The sequence below is a fragment of the Tamandua tetradactyla genome, chromosome 9 (assembly GCF_023851605.1).
Source record: "Tamandua tetradactyla isolate mTamTet1 chromosome 9, mTamTet1.pri, whole genome shotgun sequence".
Lineage (NCBI taxonomy): Eukaryota > Metazoa > Chordata > Mammalia > Pilosa > Myrmecophagidae > Tamandua > Tamandua tetradactyla.
In genome coordinates this window covers 55882744-55900650 of record NC_135335.1, presented here as the reverse complement: position 1 = coordinate 55900650, position 17907 = coordinate 55882744, and the positions used below count along the sequence as shown (strand labels likewise).

Below are 17907 nucleotides of genomic sequence, written 5' to 3'. Positions count from 1 at the left end.
ATTGTAATTTGGTTACTAAAGTTTTCTTAAATATAAAATAATTATTCTCAATTCAATTTGAGCTAATCAAACATGATATTCAACTAAAATTTATCAGAAAAATTGTCATTGTTTTAATAATTATTCATACATGGCTTGATATCATCTATTTGATTTTGCAGACTTACTAATGTAAGTATTAAGGTACAAAATCAAGTTGCATTTGATCATGTTTGATTTTGAATATAGATCACATTTCTCATAAATGTATTCTACAGGGCAGGCAGAAGTAAGAGAACAGCTCTAAAAAGAGAAGCTAACCAATAATCAAATTATATCTATTCAAATTCTCAGACTAGAGCCAGATTCAAGACTTAGGGTTTAAATAGGAATGACATAAGGGTATCCTCACAGGAAAACACTTTCACTTCCTAGTCCTTTCACCACCATAAATTTCTCTCTTATTAGTTATGTCATAATTTATTTACTCATTTACTCATTATCCATCGAATCATTTATCTACTTTTTTAAAAAAATTAGGCAGTTTACCAAAACAAACAAACAAAAAAATCAACAAAACAAAACTATAGTTTAACAAATTAAAAAACAAGTAAGGGAATGCCAATAAATATGTCAGAAACTCTGCAGAAGTGAAAAGCACCATTTTACCAACAAAAATATATGCATTTTAAATAGATGAGCTCATAAGCCAGGAAAAGCTGTTATCAGACACAAAGAGAATATACAAAAGCAGAATGTTGAGAAGCCTTGAAGTTAAATGGCACAGGGGAATTGGAAATCCCAGGGGCCATTACATGTCCTAGAGCTTGAGGTTTGGCTACACATAGTAGATGATGTGCTCAAGCATTTGCTTTGTGGGAAATGTGAACTACTCTTTTGAATGAAGTCAGGAGCCACAAAGTACTGTCCCACTAGTAAACAGGGAATGAAAAAAATCTGTACCCTGGCCTGGAAATTTTCAGAGAAGCAGCCTGCCAAGGGCCATGAATGGAAAAGAGTCATCTATGAAAACTGACAATCCCATCTTTCTCTTTGCCAGAGGCTTGATCTAAATTCACGTGACCCACATCATGTAGGAAACTTGATGTGAAGATTTAACAAAATGTTTTTATTTGAACTGATGAATCCTATGGGTGCCTGGAAGAAATTAACTGAAAAACATCCCATAGTGATGCCTTCACAGCCCAGAACATGTGAGATACCCATGGCCAAAATCCTTTGCTCCTGATGAACTCCCATTTAAAAATTCAGATGACACTTAAAAAATTCAGATAATACAAGGAAATACACCTCAATGAGAGAGTCATCAGAGAGCCTAAATGCCAGACTACACATATTTATGAAAGAACAAATAAGTAATATTTTCAAATACATATGTTTAAAATGTGCAGAGAAATGAAAAGGAAAAGTGAGCCTCAAGGATAAAAGCCAGAATTAGGAAAAATTTCAAGTTTTGAAAAGGACTAAATATTTTTCTTATATATGAAAAAATATTTTTTTAGAAACTCAGTAGGGATGAGGAAATTACCGAGATGCACCACAAAGAAATAAAGAGATTGAAACTCAGGGGAAAATTCACAAGAGCTGGGGCATGGCGTAAAAAGCACAATATACAACTAATAAAAGTCTCAGAAGGAAAAAGTAGAGAAAACAGAGGACAAGAAATATATAAGAAGAAAAAGACAGAGAAATTTCCAGAACTGACTGAAAAATCACAATGGGTCACTTAAGCAAATATCAACAAATACACATCGAGAAATAATATAGTGAAAATACAGAAAAAAACAAACAAACAACCAGAAGCCCAGAGAGAAGAAAGGCAGAATACCTAAAGCAGAGTGAGATTGAGAGAAGACCTTTAACATTTCATTAGCAATGATAGAAGCTGGGAAGCAATGGAAGATCATCATAATGCTGAGGGAAAAAAGAAGATAAACTAGAGTTTTATACCCAGTTAAAACAATATTATTAAAGAGCCAAAGTGAAGCAAAGAGGATAAAGATATTTTCATACAAACATGGGAGCTACTGATACACAGCCCTTAATAACATAGCTAATATATGCTATATATTAACAGAAAGAAAAATAAACTAGAAGAAAGGAATATTTTTTTAATAAAGCAGTGATGAAAAATTAAATTGGTTAAGTGTGTGGTTAAATTTAATAAATTTTACATATGAAATTAATCTGGAGCTAAAATTCTAGGAATAATTTCATAGATGATAGAAAGAGATAATCATATGTAAACACTTCTGAGGCTTTAGTTATTAATTCTTTATAAGAGAGATAATCATTAACTTCTGAATTTAGTAAGTAAAGAATATATGTTAAAATGCAAAAAAATAAAAATAAAAAGAATATATGTTAACATTTTAATGGCATTATTTAAAAGAAAAATAAACAGAAAACGTAACTTACTAATCAGTAAAGAAAACTACGTGATGCAGGCCTAGCATTTAAAAGGAGGTTAATTAATATTGTTTTGAGTGAAAAACTTGTATGTTGACATTGGGAAATGCCACTGAAGATTTTGTAAGTCTGAAAAAAAGGGTTCATTTGGCCCATGTATTTCAATACTAACTTATTGCAGGGAGGGGCAGAGATGTCTTGTGGAAACTCCTTCTAAGAGGGGTAGATAGCTTTTGAACTGTTCATTTTATTTCAACTTGTTACTTTTATAGATATCATTGTACTGCTTCACTCTCCAGGTGAAAATCTGTCAGAGTACCAGGTGGGAAAGACAGACAACTTCTCTCTGATTTGCGAAGTATCTTCATGAGATAAAATCTTAGCAGTTCCAGTTGTCTACAAATGCTGTCTTCACCACTGAAGTTAAATGCAAACCCACAGCTGCATGCTAGGATTTAAAATGGTTGCTTTGCCTTTACAAAGTTGATAATGATAAGAGGAAAGAAAATATATCCTAATTTTTTTCTATGTCCCCAATTCTGGTAAAAAGGACAAATGCTTTTTTATTCTTTTTCTTTTCTGTCAAACTGTAAAATGAAAAAGAATCTGTTCTATAAGGGGACTTGAAAGTTACCTGATGTATACTGCACTCATTCAGAAGGTTCAAGAGAAACATTATTTAGAAACCCCAACACCTATTTTTCAACAATAGGTGGAATTAGAAAGATGGATGCATGGATGACATACAGTTAGCTCGGTTTTTCTTTTTGTATTCCCAGCAATGTCTCTCCTGGGAGAGATGGCTGCTGAGTGTGAACCTCTGCGAGAAGTACGGGAAGTATAATTCACAGACTGTGGAAACAGGATGGATGTGTGGATAAAGTACCCAGAACAGGCTCCATCCTTTCAATATAAGGTAACGTTATCTGTTTATTACAAAGCTCTTGATTTTGCTGTTTCTTTTAAGTTCATTGGACCCTGTTTCTTTTAAGTTCATTGGACCATATTTTCTAGACCAGGCCTCAGAGGAATACAAAGTTAGGTTATCGTTATTTTTTAAAACCCTTTAAGCTGGATTGACTTGACCACTTCGAAAATGACTAAGTATGACAGCGGGGACTCTATACTGTCACAGAATATGTGTTCGTCTCCCACTGTGTCGTGTTAAATAGCCTCTCAGTTTAGAAATTAGCATCATTTCATACTCGCCAACATAACTGGACTGTAGTAGAAAAAGCACGCCACAAAACAAATGAGAATTTCAATGAAAACCATCTATACTTACTTTGGTAACACAAGAATTTGCACAATAAAGATGCAGAAGAATATGAGACAAGCACAGGTCACGTAATACTTGAAGGCTGGCAGTGCAGTAGCTCGGTACTAAGGGGAGAGAAGGAATAATTAGGAACAGTTCTCTAAGAGAAGGGTTGCCTACAACTACCCAGCAACTTTATTGTACATAGGATGCACATCACACATATAAATTGCAGATTGGGGCACAAACGAGTTAAGGACAATGGCCCTCCATCTCAGAGGTGTTTGGCACAGGGCCTCCCCCTTTAAATGATGAACGAGTGGCATCCAAAAATCACAATATTAATGTGTGGAACTGTTTCGAAACCCATTTATTTGTAATCAAATCCCTCAAGTATGGGGGAGAACGAACCAGACCAGAAAAATTAGTGAATGAATACAAGGGACACATGGACCATTCAGGTGCCCTCATTCCTCTGATACTTGCAAGTATTGGAGGAATTTTATTTTTTTAATAGCATTGAGGAAATGTGAGTTTTAGTCTTAGATTAATGCTCCTTAGAGATGGTGAGTACAGTGACAAGACAGAGAAGTTCATGGGCTTTGATCCAAGACCTTGAGCAATCCGTTTACTTGTGCGGGACCTAGTAGAGAAATTCTTTTGTTCCCTTTGTCCCACACAAGCAGCAGGCCCCACAGGGCTTTTCATGCCACCCAGGACAGTAAACTGACCATGTGGCAGTCTACCTGAGAAGGTGCCTGCATGGCACAGGTGCACATAGGAAAGGTGCCAGACAAGGCTGCAGCCATGAAAATGATGAGGATGATGTATAGCACAGGAAGTCCTTGTCATAGGCCAGGCACACTCAAGACGCCTCCGTGTTCATTCAATCCTCTTTACAAGTGTGGGAGGCAGGAACTGCCCTGGTCCCTAGTTTTTGATGAGAAAACTGCAGGCTGGAATGCCTGGATAACATTCTCAGGCAAGCAGGTGCAGTCAGCATGTCAAGAATCCAGGATTTTCATGTTCCCATCTACACTGCCTTGCAAAAGAGGATTTTTTAACACAATTAAAGGAAATCAACTTTCTAACTGAAATTTCCTGGCAATGCTGACGGGCTGCATTAACTATATTTGTATAGACTCTGCCCAAGTCATGGGAAAATACTGTTTCTTGGATGTTGGTCTCAGAAGGCCTGAATGATGGCTCTTCAGTTTGTCCATTGTTTTGTTTTTTTTTCTTCCTATATGCCTTGTTGCCTATTATGGATTGAACTGTTTTTTCTCAAAAGACATGTTTAAATCCTAACCCCGAATCCTATGAATGTAAACTTATTTGTAAAGATGATTTTTGCCAATGTTATTATTTAAGATGAAGTCCAACAAGATTAGGGTGGGCCCTAATTCTGACTGGTTCCTTTTAAGAGGAAATCTGGACACAGAAAGAGAGACGAAGAGAGAGAGAGTTGGCTAATGACAGAGGGAGAGATTAGATTATGCCACCATCAGCCAAACCACACAAGGAAACATTGGCTACCTGCCAGGAGCCAGACCAGAGGCCTGCAATGGACACTCCCCTTTAAAAGGAGGCACAGTCCTGCCGACACCTTGATTTCAGACTTCTACCTTCCAGATCCATGAGACAATACATTGCTGTTGCTTTAGCCACCTTTCTCTGGTTCTTTTTCACAGCAGCCCTGGCAAACTAAGACACTGTCTCTTACTCCTAAGGAGGACGACAGAGATAAATTGGCAAAATATGAGCACTTTTATGCACTCTAAACTGTGCCTTAAAGTGGTCTCTGCAAATATGTAGACATGGGAAATGTTAGGATCATCACATTTGGGCTTACTGGAATATTTTGTGTGTGAATTTTGTGACTTGATAGACAGGGGAATTTACATGTTGATGAAGAAGTAGTATTAGCATAATCACTAAAGTGTGATTACGTTCTATGCATTCAATTACACTCTTATCAGGGCTCTGTGCAGAGAGAGGTGTTGGAATTGACAATATGGCATCAAAACAGGAAAACAGACTTCTAATAGGAAGGAAAGAAGGTAACATTTAAACAGTAACTAGTCATTAAAATGTTTTAAAGTTATTCAAGGATGAGGTTGTTAATAGAAATAAATTATATCAAACTGGTTTGGTAAACCATCTGCAGTCAAAGTCCTTTACTAAGAAATATACAATCAATCCTCTTGCTCTTTAATGCAAAAGGAAGTTTTCTCCAACACTGATGAATTTTGCACGGAATTTTGGAATTTGGTATTTCCATCCGGTATTTATAAAACAATGAACTGAGTTTTCTCAAGAGAATTTTAATATCAGTGTATTAACTTCCGCACTAAGCCTGTCGTTATATGGTAGGAGATGGAAATTCCCTCTAACTCTTGTTCCTTTTCTAGATCAAAATAAAAGCAAATGAAATAAAGTTGATCCAGAGGAATGGTTGCCCTTTTTTATAATAATTACTAAAATCATTTTAGCAAATTCATGCTAAGCTTGACAAAGACTCAATATCTGCTTATTTATTTTTCCCTGAAATAGTTCTTACTTTAGGAGTCATATCAAATATGAAAGTATCAATATCCAACTCAACTTACAGCCATTGAGTTTTCTAATTTTCCTGAATGGGTGCTGTACACAAATCTCATATTTTTGTCAAAAAGTTACAAAAACCAGTATAAAGATGCTGTACATTTGTCAGGAAGGATTTCTTTTAAGACAGTTTTCTTTTAAAACAGTTCCTAAGAAAATTTTGCTTTGAGAAAAGCAGTATCAGCTCTTGGTCCTTCCCCTTAGCCTTGAATCTCAAACATGTAGGAGCCAACATTTAAATCAGAAGTGTTGAGAATGGTAACTAGCCAAGCATGGAAACTGGGTAACAAGAAGTATTATAAAGCAATATATGCATTGAAGAACCACAAAGAAAGCACAATTTCATGAAGGAATTTTTTACAACTAACAGTTCAGGAAAAAACTGATCTTAAAGAAAAATATAGCTTACTTCTTTTTCTAGTATTTTATTGTAGAAAAGCAGTGAGATTCTCTGGATGTCTTCAGACTTGAGCCATTGCCTGGAAATAAAAAATACAGGCACATCATCAGACAAAACTGCCAACCAAACATCTGGAATTACTCTTTTTATTGACTTACATTCTTCCATCTTTATTACAAGCCTACCAAAACCAAATATTTCTAAAAAATGCATAATGCCAAATAACTGGATGTGGAATTTAAGGACTCCTAACAGCATCTGCAAGTAGAACATTCATAGCCATACGCTGCCCTCCTTGGAAAATTCCACGTTATACACCATCTGTCATGTCAAATTTAAACTCAAGTTCTCCAAATTAAACAGCTAGGGAGAGAAGTCATCAAAAAGATTCAAAGACATCAATGAATTTATTTCGCGATGCGTTACTGAAATCACATGGGAGTCTCAGCTCCTGAAGGACTTGGGCCATGAAGAAGCACCACTTTTCTTAGCTTAGAGAAGGCAACCCAGCACAGAACAGCAGAACGTTAGCGTGTCTTCAAGTTCTGTGTTCTTGCTTCTTTCACACTTAGTGAAAATACTTACATTACCATTTTTTCCATTTATACAAAGTAAACATAGTTCTTGAATATAGCTATTAAAAAATTGGTAAAAATACTAATAAAACAAGCGATTGGTTCAGACCCCTAGCATAATATCTTGGTGCAATAAACACAGACATGCATAAATACATGTATCTCTCTCAGACGCCAAAAAATGAACATTTTATGGAAGCTCACATTCTTACATAGACTTCTGGAAATCTGTTTTAAGAAGGCAATTTTAAGTAGAGAAAGAGCTTAAGGACAGAAATTCTCACTAGAATGTTTTGCACAATCTCAAGCTAAATAGCAGCAGTAGGCATTGGACTAAGCAAACATTCACATAATTCCTGATACAATTGCACATTTGGCAGTAAGATAAACACATGCTTTATGAAATACAGTGACTGAAATAGAAAGATACATGGTTTTATATTCATGAGTTCAGGAATGTAAGAGGAAATCCAGATCTATGCACCATGAAAAATGTCTAGGAACAAATACCAAAAACCATATTACCTATGACTAACTGGTTTGGATCATGTCATGGAGGGGTTTATATTTCTTCTTTACTAATTATTCTTAAATAATTTGAACATTTAAAAAATATAAAAATCCTAAGTATACATGTATATATAACAAGTACATATGTGTGTCTATACATCTACATCTACATCTCTATCTAGACCTCAGAGTTACTGTGGGTTTTGTTCCAAACACCACAATAAAGCGAGTATCACAGTGAAGCGAGTCACACAAAATGTTTACTTTCCCAGTGCATATAAAAGCCATGTTTATGCTATCCCGTTGTTTTTTAAGTATGCTAAAAATATATATACACATCTTAATTGAAATGTGGCACAGAGACACTAAGTGAGCACACGCTAATGGAAAAATGGCACTGATGGACTTGCTGACGCAAGTTGTCACAAACCTTCAATTTGTAAAAAGTGCAATATCTGTGAAGCGCAAGAAAGTGAGTGCAATAAAATGTGGTGTGCCTATGTCTGTATATATCTACACCTACACCTGCATCATCTTTATCTATAGATTCAGATAATTTTCAGTAATACATTAGAAATTAATGTTTAACATATATTTCCAAAAAATTCATATCTGTTGAAACAATTGTTAGTTTGCATGACTTTCTTAATATAACACGTTTCCAATTCCTTGGTGGCATTACTGTGGATTTTGACTCTCTGAGATAAATTTAGGAGCTTAAGGGTGAAGAGGATAAAAGGAAAAAGGCAAGTGGAGATTTTACCCAGTAAATGGCAAGTACAGCCCCCCAGGATTTCAGAGCAAGGCTTCTAAGTATGGAATGATGTTTAAAATGGTGGATCACAACAAATCAGTCACATAAGTTAACCCAGGAGACCAACATGCGTGAGGAGAGAAAAGTACAGGTCCACCTGGAAAGCTCTGCTGCTTGGGACTTCTTTAGAGTCCCCACGAGTCATGGCGCATCCTTCAGGATTAGCTCGAATACCCCAGAAAAGCAAAGCGGGGGCGGTGCACTTCCAGCCCTGCAGATACCAACCCTGGATCCTAAGGTAAGGCCAGTAAAAGCAGCAACAAGAAAAATACTTTTTGATCGCAAGCTCTAGGCCTCAGGAAAGTAAACTTTTGGTTATTTCCTACTGCTGTGCAAGCTACAGAAATACGACACTGTTCTGTTTTATGAGACTAGTTGGAGGAATCAAAGGTTTGTTAATATTAAAAGTGCTAAAAACTGAAATTTAAAATAAAGTTGAACCATGCTCAGTTTTAGAACTCTCGTCTTATTATTGAATATCACACTATGTATAATGTATGCAGGTAATTTATTTAAAAAGTCTTTTCCTTATTGAAAAAGGAAAATGTAATTTAAAAACGCACATGGATAATGTAAGCTTGGAAATTAAGAGTGAAATTTATCAAGTGGAAATAAAATTGCCCCTCATTTATTGGCAGTTCCCCAGTCTTCCCAGATCTAGGATTGAATTACCTGTCTGTCCTTCAGGTGGACAGGAAGTGCTTCTGGGTCCCCATTGCCCAGCATTAAACTTTATCCACCATGAGCGCCTGGATTCCAACCAGCTGTTCCCTCGCCGCTTTCATCCACAGCCAGCTGGGTTTGCCTGTGGCTTCTTCTTCGTTCAAATAAGTGATGAACCTAATTCTTCTTCCCCTGTCCTCAGAACCAAGCAAAGTATGTGCACCTCATAGACTTAACCCATGTCTATGAATTCTCCTGGGTTGCTTCAATTTCCATTACTGACTTGCAAAAAATTTAGAAATTTATGAATGTGATTTGGAATGGGGGAGATTTATATGGAATGATAAAGGTTTTTGCTTCTGGTTTTGAACTGGTACTGCACTGAGGGAGGGGAGGGAGGGGAGGGAGGGGAGGAGGGAGGGAGTGAGCGAGTCCGTGTGTGTGTGTTTTAGTAACAGTCTTGTGACATTTCTTCTGACCCAAGTGACCCATGACATGAAGGAAGGCCAGCCCCCTGCTCCCTCGGGCTACATCAAAAATTCCTTATTAAGTTACGCTAAGCTGTTTTTCACCAGGCACAGACCCGGTGAAGGAAAGTCCAAGCCGAAGACTCCTGCCTCAAGGTGAGGGGCTGAGGCCCTCCCATGTTCTCACTCAGAGTTGCTCTGGAATGTAAGAACAGGGCTGGCTACACTGAAGGGGATGCCACGAGGGGAGAAGGCCACTTTCCAGTCTGTGCACCACAGCTCAGGGCCTGGGCAACCTGTGGCATTTGGGAAAAGTGGCCCCCAAACCCACGGCTGAGATATTTTATCTGATTTCAGTGTGGAGGGTCAATCCTTCCTTCTAAGATACTTCTTTTCTGTCATCCACTGGCTCATTATCTACCATACATCTAGACACATTTAAATCTTGGCATACATATCCTTTGTTACCTCACTAGCTACTTTCTTCCTTCCCAAAATGGCCAACATTTTCCCCATTTACATTTCATATTACCACTTTTCTACTGTGGGGGTATGTATAAATACACATCCATCTATCAGTCTCTTTCTGTCTATCTATCTATCTATCTATCTATCTATCTATCTATCTATCTATCTATCCATCCATCTATCTATCCATCATCTATAATCTATCTGTCTAATTTAACAAATTTAGGAGGATCTGAGTAAGGCAATCCCACCCTGAACGCATCCTATATAGCACACCCCTGTATTGAAATGAATCTTATGGGACAGCGCCACTCCTGAGGAGAAGTGCTGCTGGGATGAAGTGGGGGAGTTGGGGACAGCCTGGGCACCCCCACCCACAACACACCCCCTCTTCCCTTCGTGGCTCTCCAGAGGACCGTTTTCTGCTAAGACTCCCAGTGTGGATACAGCTTCCATCTTTTTTATCCCCCTCACCCCACCCATCCGTCCAGACTTTGACCAGGTCAAAATCTCCTGAGCCTCTGCCCAAGGCATTGGCCCTTCTTTGAGGATTCTCATGGAGGTTGACCTATGACAAGTTCCATGCTGTCCGAACTATCCTCCACGCAGACGCTGGAGTGGACCCGGCCACGCATTCATTGCTTAGGGTCCCTCAGTGGTGCTTCTTCCAACACACTTCAGGCTGATGTTCAACTTGCTTTTCAGGCACCTTTGCCACTTCAGTCTCTTCACCAGGGAGATTCCTGGAAAATCCCACCATGCCGGTAGCCCAGAAGCACAGCTCTGTGTCTGTGCCATGCTGTTGGCCTACCAGTCTTTCTTTTCTAACTTTTATATCCTCCAACATTGAGCTTCAGGGTAATGTCATCCAGAAAACTTGTGATTCGTCAGATCCCCTTAAGTGGCTTTCCTCTTAGCTGTCATTATCGTCTTTACCGATTCCCATCATAGCACACGTGGTGAGATGCTTTGTCTCTCCCCTTACCCAGCCTGTCAGGGCTTTGAGGGGAGAGATTACGCCTGCTTGGGATGTCCAGTGCTTGGCAGAAGCCTGGCACTCACTCTGCATTTAATAAATGCGTGTTAAGTGGACACATGAATGAATAAATGAAAATCTGCATGTAAATAGCTGTTTTATGTCACCAGCATGAAACAAATGAAGGGCACATCAAGCCTGAGTCCCTATTGAATCCTCAAGTGGAAATTCAAAGAAGATCAGCAAAACAATATGCAAAAGAACAAGAGGAGCTAAGGAGCAGGGCATAACAAAATGTGACTGAAACTAATTAAAAATATATGCATAAAAGTGTCCCTTTACAAAATTTCCCTTTGTTTTCTGAGTACTGCATGCAACTTTTTCCTATTTGATTTCTGAAACTAGTCTGGGTAATTACAATATAAGCAGTTACATCAATGTTAAACATTACTTTAGACTGAAACTATATTAAAACACAAAGGTATCAACTAAACATTTATCAGAATTCGAAATGATTCAAAGATTAAGAAAAATAGCAATTCAAAACAGCCTTGGCAAAACTAAAGTGAAGCCAAAGATTGTACTCTGTAACAATTCCTTAGGTAGGAATGTTCTGAAAGGCAGATAGAAAAGTGTTTTAAAAAGTAGGTATCCTCCATGAAGACATGCCAACACTGATCTTACAGGTTCTGTTTCCTCTTATTACTTACTAAACTTTGTTAGGGAACAAAAAGTTTCCCTCTTCCTTCTGATGTTACATTTATTCTCATGGATGGTAGAGCGTTTGCAGCTATTCCTCTGGTTGAATGAACATATCCTTCCACCTCTATTAATTGAAACCAGGCTCTCCCTTAAGCATTGGCTGCTGGTGGATTCTAGGCATTGTTTCTCTCTGTGATGTGTCTAGATTTCAAGTGGGGCATAACTGAGGCTCTTTTTTAACAGTGGGCCATGGTGCCATGAAAAGCAGAGCACGTTGTCGGTGTGCTCTAAGCCCTCTGTGACAGGAGGGGCAGCTTTGTCCATTTGAAGCATGTGCAGGAGCACTGGGCAGGTATTAATTCAATGTGCCAGCATATCGGAATTGCAATGCCGGCCCGATGAGAATACACTATAGACACACAAGCGCTCACAAACGCACACACACGTACCCACTGAGTGTATACCTATAGATGGTCTCATCTAATTCTTTCATAAGCTCTGCCAATTTTCTAAAATAAATACCTAGAAGGAACAGTCTGGAACAAGAATACATTTTGCAAATCTGTACACTAACTATGGCTCTTCAACTTAATTTTGCAGGCAGAGAGTTCTAGGTAAAAATCATTTTAACTTTTCATGGGTCCACTTTTCTTGATTAAAAACTAAATAGTCAGGTTTTCATAAGGATGGAAACTTTTCCATGAAGAATTTTCATTTGTACCTGCTGATATTTTCATTACAACTCACAAACATTTATTAAGTGCCTAATGCATATCAGGCACATAATGAATCATCTCAGGAAAACAGACTCCCTTCTGCCCTCCAGAGGTTCAGCTATAATGTATATCCCAAAGGAGATTGAGAAGGCTGATGCATGTAAACATTCTTTCCAAGTCATGACAGTCACCATGTTCCTTAATTCCTGCCCCCACCCCACCCCCACGATTTCCTGGACTATAAAAAACTGCCACAGAAAGTCTTTGCTTCGTAGGATGGAATCAGTTTTCCTCCTTCTCTCTTCTATGAATTCATCATACTCTAATGCTCTAGATCCCTCTTTCAGGATTTAAAATGCAGTGTCTCCAGGTTCCCTGACTTTGCAGGGGAACAGATGCATTTTGAATGAATGGTGTCACATAATACAATTTAAAGGTTTTCTATTATATGATCCCCAATGATCTTTTAAACATATTACTTTCTGATCACATTATGTGGATTTTTTCCTTTATATTTAATCTCATGTTTCTTATCAGCAATTTACTTGGAGAGCACATTCTGTCTAGAAAGGAATTAAAAATACTAAAAAAAGATGAAATATTATTAACAAAAGCTATTATTAAGGAAAAGGGAGGTGAAATGAATGAATTATCTCAAAAAACTGATTTTTTCATGATAAGCATATTACAGAGTTTGTAGTGAAATATTTCTGGGAAGTATGACATTATTTTCAAATAATAGAGTTTGAAATAAGAGATAAATGATAATTTAAGATTAAAAAGTACTTACTTTTGAGCATTAATTCCATCAATTGCTTGAATCATCCTTTCATTCAATTCTTCTTCAAATCTTTTCTTTTGTGATTTTGTTCTATATGAAAAAAGAAATATTGGAAATAATATTATTACTAAAATCAATAATAAGCCTATTTCTATGATGCCACAACCTCTGTTTGATTCTGTTATTAGAATAAAAAGTGAAAGAAGGAAACAATATTCTACGAGTAGCCTTTTCTCTATGAACATACAGCTGCTCTGCAGATTGAGCAAACTGACTAGAGATTTTGGTGTAGCAAAGATGCTACCTTACCATTCACTCAGAGTAAAACTAAACCAAGCAGTAAAACAGCAATACTGAAAAATACGTAGCTGGTGTTTGAGAACTTTCTATTTTAAGGAGACATTAGCCCTGGACTTGGCTGGCTTGGGGACTTTACTTTCTAACAGGCCACACTGCCTTTGGAAATTGCCCTGCAGAGATTCAGTTTGGTTTGATTGACAAAATAATCATTTCTTACTCATGTCTTCCTGGGTCAGTTTTCAAGAACTTGCAGAACTACAGTCTTATTATTAAGCATATCAGAGTTTAATTGTATGTATTTAAATGTCCCCCAGTCTTCAAAAGTACTATTTCCAGAAAGCCCCATTTATATCTGAAGCCCACTCAAAAAGATTCCCTGATTTGCACTCAGAAGCAAATAATTGTCAGCTTTATAAATATATGTGCCAAAATGATAAGAATTTCTCATGGCAATTCGACAATTAGCAGGAGAAAACTGAAGAAGGGAAGAAAACAGAAATAGTACGTATTTTTAAAGTTTGAAATCTACTGCAAAGATTCACAGCACAGCCTGGCTGCTGCCAACCAGCCCAAACTATCCTGTGCTTAGAACCTGGTGCAAGGATTCCGAGTTAACCAGGGGACAAACGCTTCACTTCTCTGTGTTCTGGTTTTAAATTACTCATTGAGCAGGTCTTACAACCTGGAAGAGAAATAACTTCTGAGATCAGAACCTTCTCCAGATATGGATGACAGTAACTAAATATGTAGCATCACATCTACCTGTAAATCAATCTCACAGAATTATCACCAATGAATGGACGGATATTCTAATCCATCATCCTAAATTTATGGGTTTGGGCTTTGAAGTCCTGCCTTCTGTAAACAGGTCAAAGGCAGGGTGGTAGGTTGAATTCCATACAACAAAGACAGCTTTAATTTTAATCTGCATTCCCATGGGTGTAAACCCATTGTAAATAAGATCTTTTCAAGTTGTGATCTTTAGTTAAGGTATGGCCAACTGAATCAGGGTGAGTCTTAATCCATATTACTGGAAGCCTTATAAAGAGAAGAAAGCAGAAGCCAGAAGTTAGGAGAAAAGCCAAAACTCAAAATCAGCAGTAACCGGAGGAGCAGATGTAAGGAGAGGTCCCCATGTGATGGGAGGCAAAAATGCAAACCAAGGAGCCCCCATCAGTTGGGGCAAGCCTGCACCAAAATGCTACATTCTAGGCACAGAAAGTATGGTCTCGCCGACACCTTCATTTTGGACTTTTAGCCTCTGAAATGGTTAGCCAATGCATGCTTCTTGTTTATGCCCACACATTGTGTGGTATTCGTCATAGCAGCCTGGATAAACTAAAACAGACCGTCTTGATTCCAAAAGCAGAATGATAGATATTAAGTGATGTCCCTATAGATATTGAGCCAGGAATTAAGAAGCTTCAGCATACCAAATTCCAGGCTCTTTGAAGAAGGCAAATTGTGTTTCAGTATTATGCTCAGGGCTAGGATGGCATTTGCTCATCAATCTGTTCCGAGGATTAGCTTAGATAATACCCACGTGGTACCTGGTATAGTTTTCTTGTGGTACATGGAGTTTTCAAGGAGTGGTAGCTCTTATCTAGCTCTAGTATTTGGTAATTATTTGGATGGCTGTTCTCAATATCTGGGCAGTGTTCCAGTCTCTGCGGTGTTGTGTCCTCTGCCATGTGGATGGTAGGACGCCTGGGGGCTAACAGACCACACACCAGGAGCACTTGATCCGCTGACCAGGTCTTTGTCTGACTTTCAGCTCTAGGATTTTCCTGTCCCTGTTCCTGCCTCTGCGTGCCCTACTGTTCGTCTTCCTATGGCCTACTCTTTTCCTTCCTGTGACTATCACATGCAAGGAAGCACAGAAAAGGTCCTATATTATCTCAGCTAATGCTTTCATGTCCTGTGGGGCCAACTGGTGGGTAAAGCTGGAGGCCCAGAGAGGTTTTATCACTCAGCATGACAAATCCAGGTGGTGGCAGGGAGCCCCAATGAGTCTTATTAACAAGCCAGGCTCTCTCTATGAGAATATGAGGTCCTTAAAGATCACAGCTACAGAGGAAAGTGGAATAACTATAAAAAGTCTCTTGTACAGCAGGTGGGATGGGAGAATTGTGAGAAGTGCAGGCTTTGGGAGTCCCAGGCCTGGAGACAAATCCTGGCTTGCCCTTGCCAATGTGTTAACTCCAAGCAATTCTCGTAACTTGAGTCTTGGTTTCTTCCCTTTTGGAATAATCAGGGCAATAGTGTCCACTCAGAGTAGCTAATCCAGAGGGATTAAACTAAATTTTCCATGTGCTTATACATGGAAGAATGGTAACCATTATCATTATCTTCCATACAGCCTTCATCCCAGACAACGTTGTCCCCACATAATATGGGGGCTCCATGATGCATTTCCCTCTGTAATTGTAATAGATAAATTGTAATTGGAGCAGAATTGTGGCAAGGCAGTGGGGGGCGGGGGGAGGAGATAATAGAAGAGGCATCAAACACCAAGAGAAAGGCATACAATTTCCATGGACAGTTCCTCCTAGATATGCCTCTTCTCAGTCTGAAGAGTCACACTTTCTCAAGGTCCAATGGCGTGCATACTATCACTGAAATTAGCTTAAGTTCTTTTCAATATAACATATGTCACTTAAAACTAACACCTCAGTACCCCCCAATCCACTTATCCTTATAACAAAAGGACCATAATTATTATATCCAATGTTAATATTTCAAATTTTTTACAAAATATAAATTTGAATGCATTAAAACAAATAAAGTGGGCAGGCCATGGTGGCTCAGCTGGCAGAGTTCTTGTTCGCCATGCCAGAGGCCGGGGTTTGATTCCTGGTGCCTGCCCATGTGCACATAGAAGGACTCTGGGATAATTTGTACTATTTCTATGCTAGGGCAGGTAGTGATTTAATTGTGTTTATTTTTTATTTAGATTCAGTAAATTTTATCCAAGAAAATACATCGGACCTTGCTTTATTCTTTGTTTCTGTACAACTATTGATACCTCCAAATAAACTGATCTTCCTGTGGGAAAAGGAAGGCTGGCTTGCATTTTGGTTCCTTCACTAATTATCCTAATGTCTTCAATAAGAAACACTTTAATTCAAACCAATACTAAAATGAAACTAAGAACCAAAAGATGAAGGAACATTAAAAAGGCAAAGGACTAGTACACATTATTTTATGGTGGATTACAGTATGGCCATTTGTGAGAAGTTTTTCTCCTTTTTGAGTTTGTGGCTGGGGGATTTGTTTCACTCTAGAAAGGCTGGGATTATTTTTCCTTTATCTCTAGGATTCAACAAAAAATGCAATTTGAAGCAGCATATTCATTTTAGGATGATTCAATTTTGTACTGCCTTTTAATATTAAGAAGAGTTATTTTAAGAAAACAATTTAAAGTTTCTACCAGGTGGTGTTTTCCTTTTCCTTCTCTTAATTCTAATAACATGATGATAATAGTCTTATTTTTAGAAATTGAAAGCAATTTAATAGGGCTTTTCACAGTAGCTGCTATTTTAGAAGTAGCCTTCAAAATTACTATAATTGATGGTAATTGCTTTCAGAAATAAACAAAAAACAACAGGTGTTTAAAATTAGATCATGGGAGATATACCATACCTTAAAGTGCGATTTTGAAAATTGTGCTGACCCATTGGTACATCCTATTAAAAAAAAAGTTAATAGTTGTCACAAACATGTTTCAAGAAGAATTTTGCAGTGATAACAATGTATAATATATTTTTTCTTTTATCATGAAAAATATCCTTTAGATAAACCAATAATTACCCACATAGAGATAAGGATCTTCATCACATGAGAAACAAGGCCAAAATCTCAGTTTACCCTAAGAATGTCGGTGAAATATATGTGCTCAGGTGTTGGAAACATCAGGATTATTGTCTGGGTCTTAAAAATTTGCATCCTGATATTTGCAGACATGATTTCAAACCCCAACCTGCAGAAGGCTATTCTTAGAGTCACTGCAGACTACTTATAATTATGTTCAAATATAGCTCAGCATCAGACAAACATTTAAAAATGCTTTCAACAACAAATAAAACCACATATCTATAGCCAATCTTTATCACTGAACAGGGCTGTCAAGAAATGGTACCCATCAACTGAATTATATGAAGTCATAAATCACTGGATAAAAAGAAGAAATCAATGGATAAGTGCTGATAGTTCCTGAAAGAGGAATGAGACTGAAAAATAGTTATACTTTCACACATATGTGATG

The 17907-nt window shown here is 37.8% G+C and overlaps 1 protein-coding gene across 4 annotated transcripts in view; it reads right to left on the bottom strand.

The window, feature by feature from the left end:
• The window catches only part of ADCY2 (adenylate cyclase 2), a 430316-nt gene that overhangs the window by 92384 nt on the left and 320025 nt on the right, over positions 1 to 17907 (bottom strand). For all 4 annotated transcript variants that reach the window (XM_077116823.1, XM_077116824.1, XM_077116825.1 and 1 more), the window contains 4 exons: positions 17286 to 17329; positions 13353 to 13433; positions 6681 to 6750; positions 3695 to 3792 (listed from right to left, as the gene is read on the bottom strand). In XM_077116823.1, coding sequence (XP_076972938.1) covers positions 3695 to 3792; positions 6681 to 6750; positions 13353 to 13433; positions 17286 to 17329 — 293 coding nt within the window. The remainder of the gene's footprint in view (positions 1 to 3694; positions 3793 to 6680; positions 6751 to 13352; positions 13434 to 17285; positions 17330 to 17907) is intronic.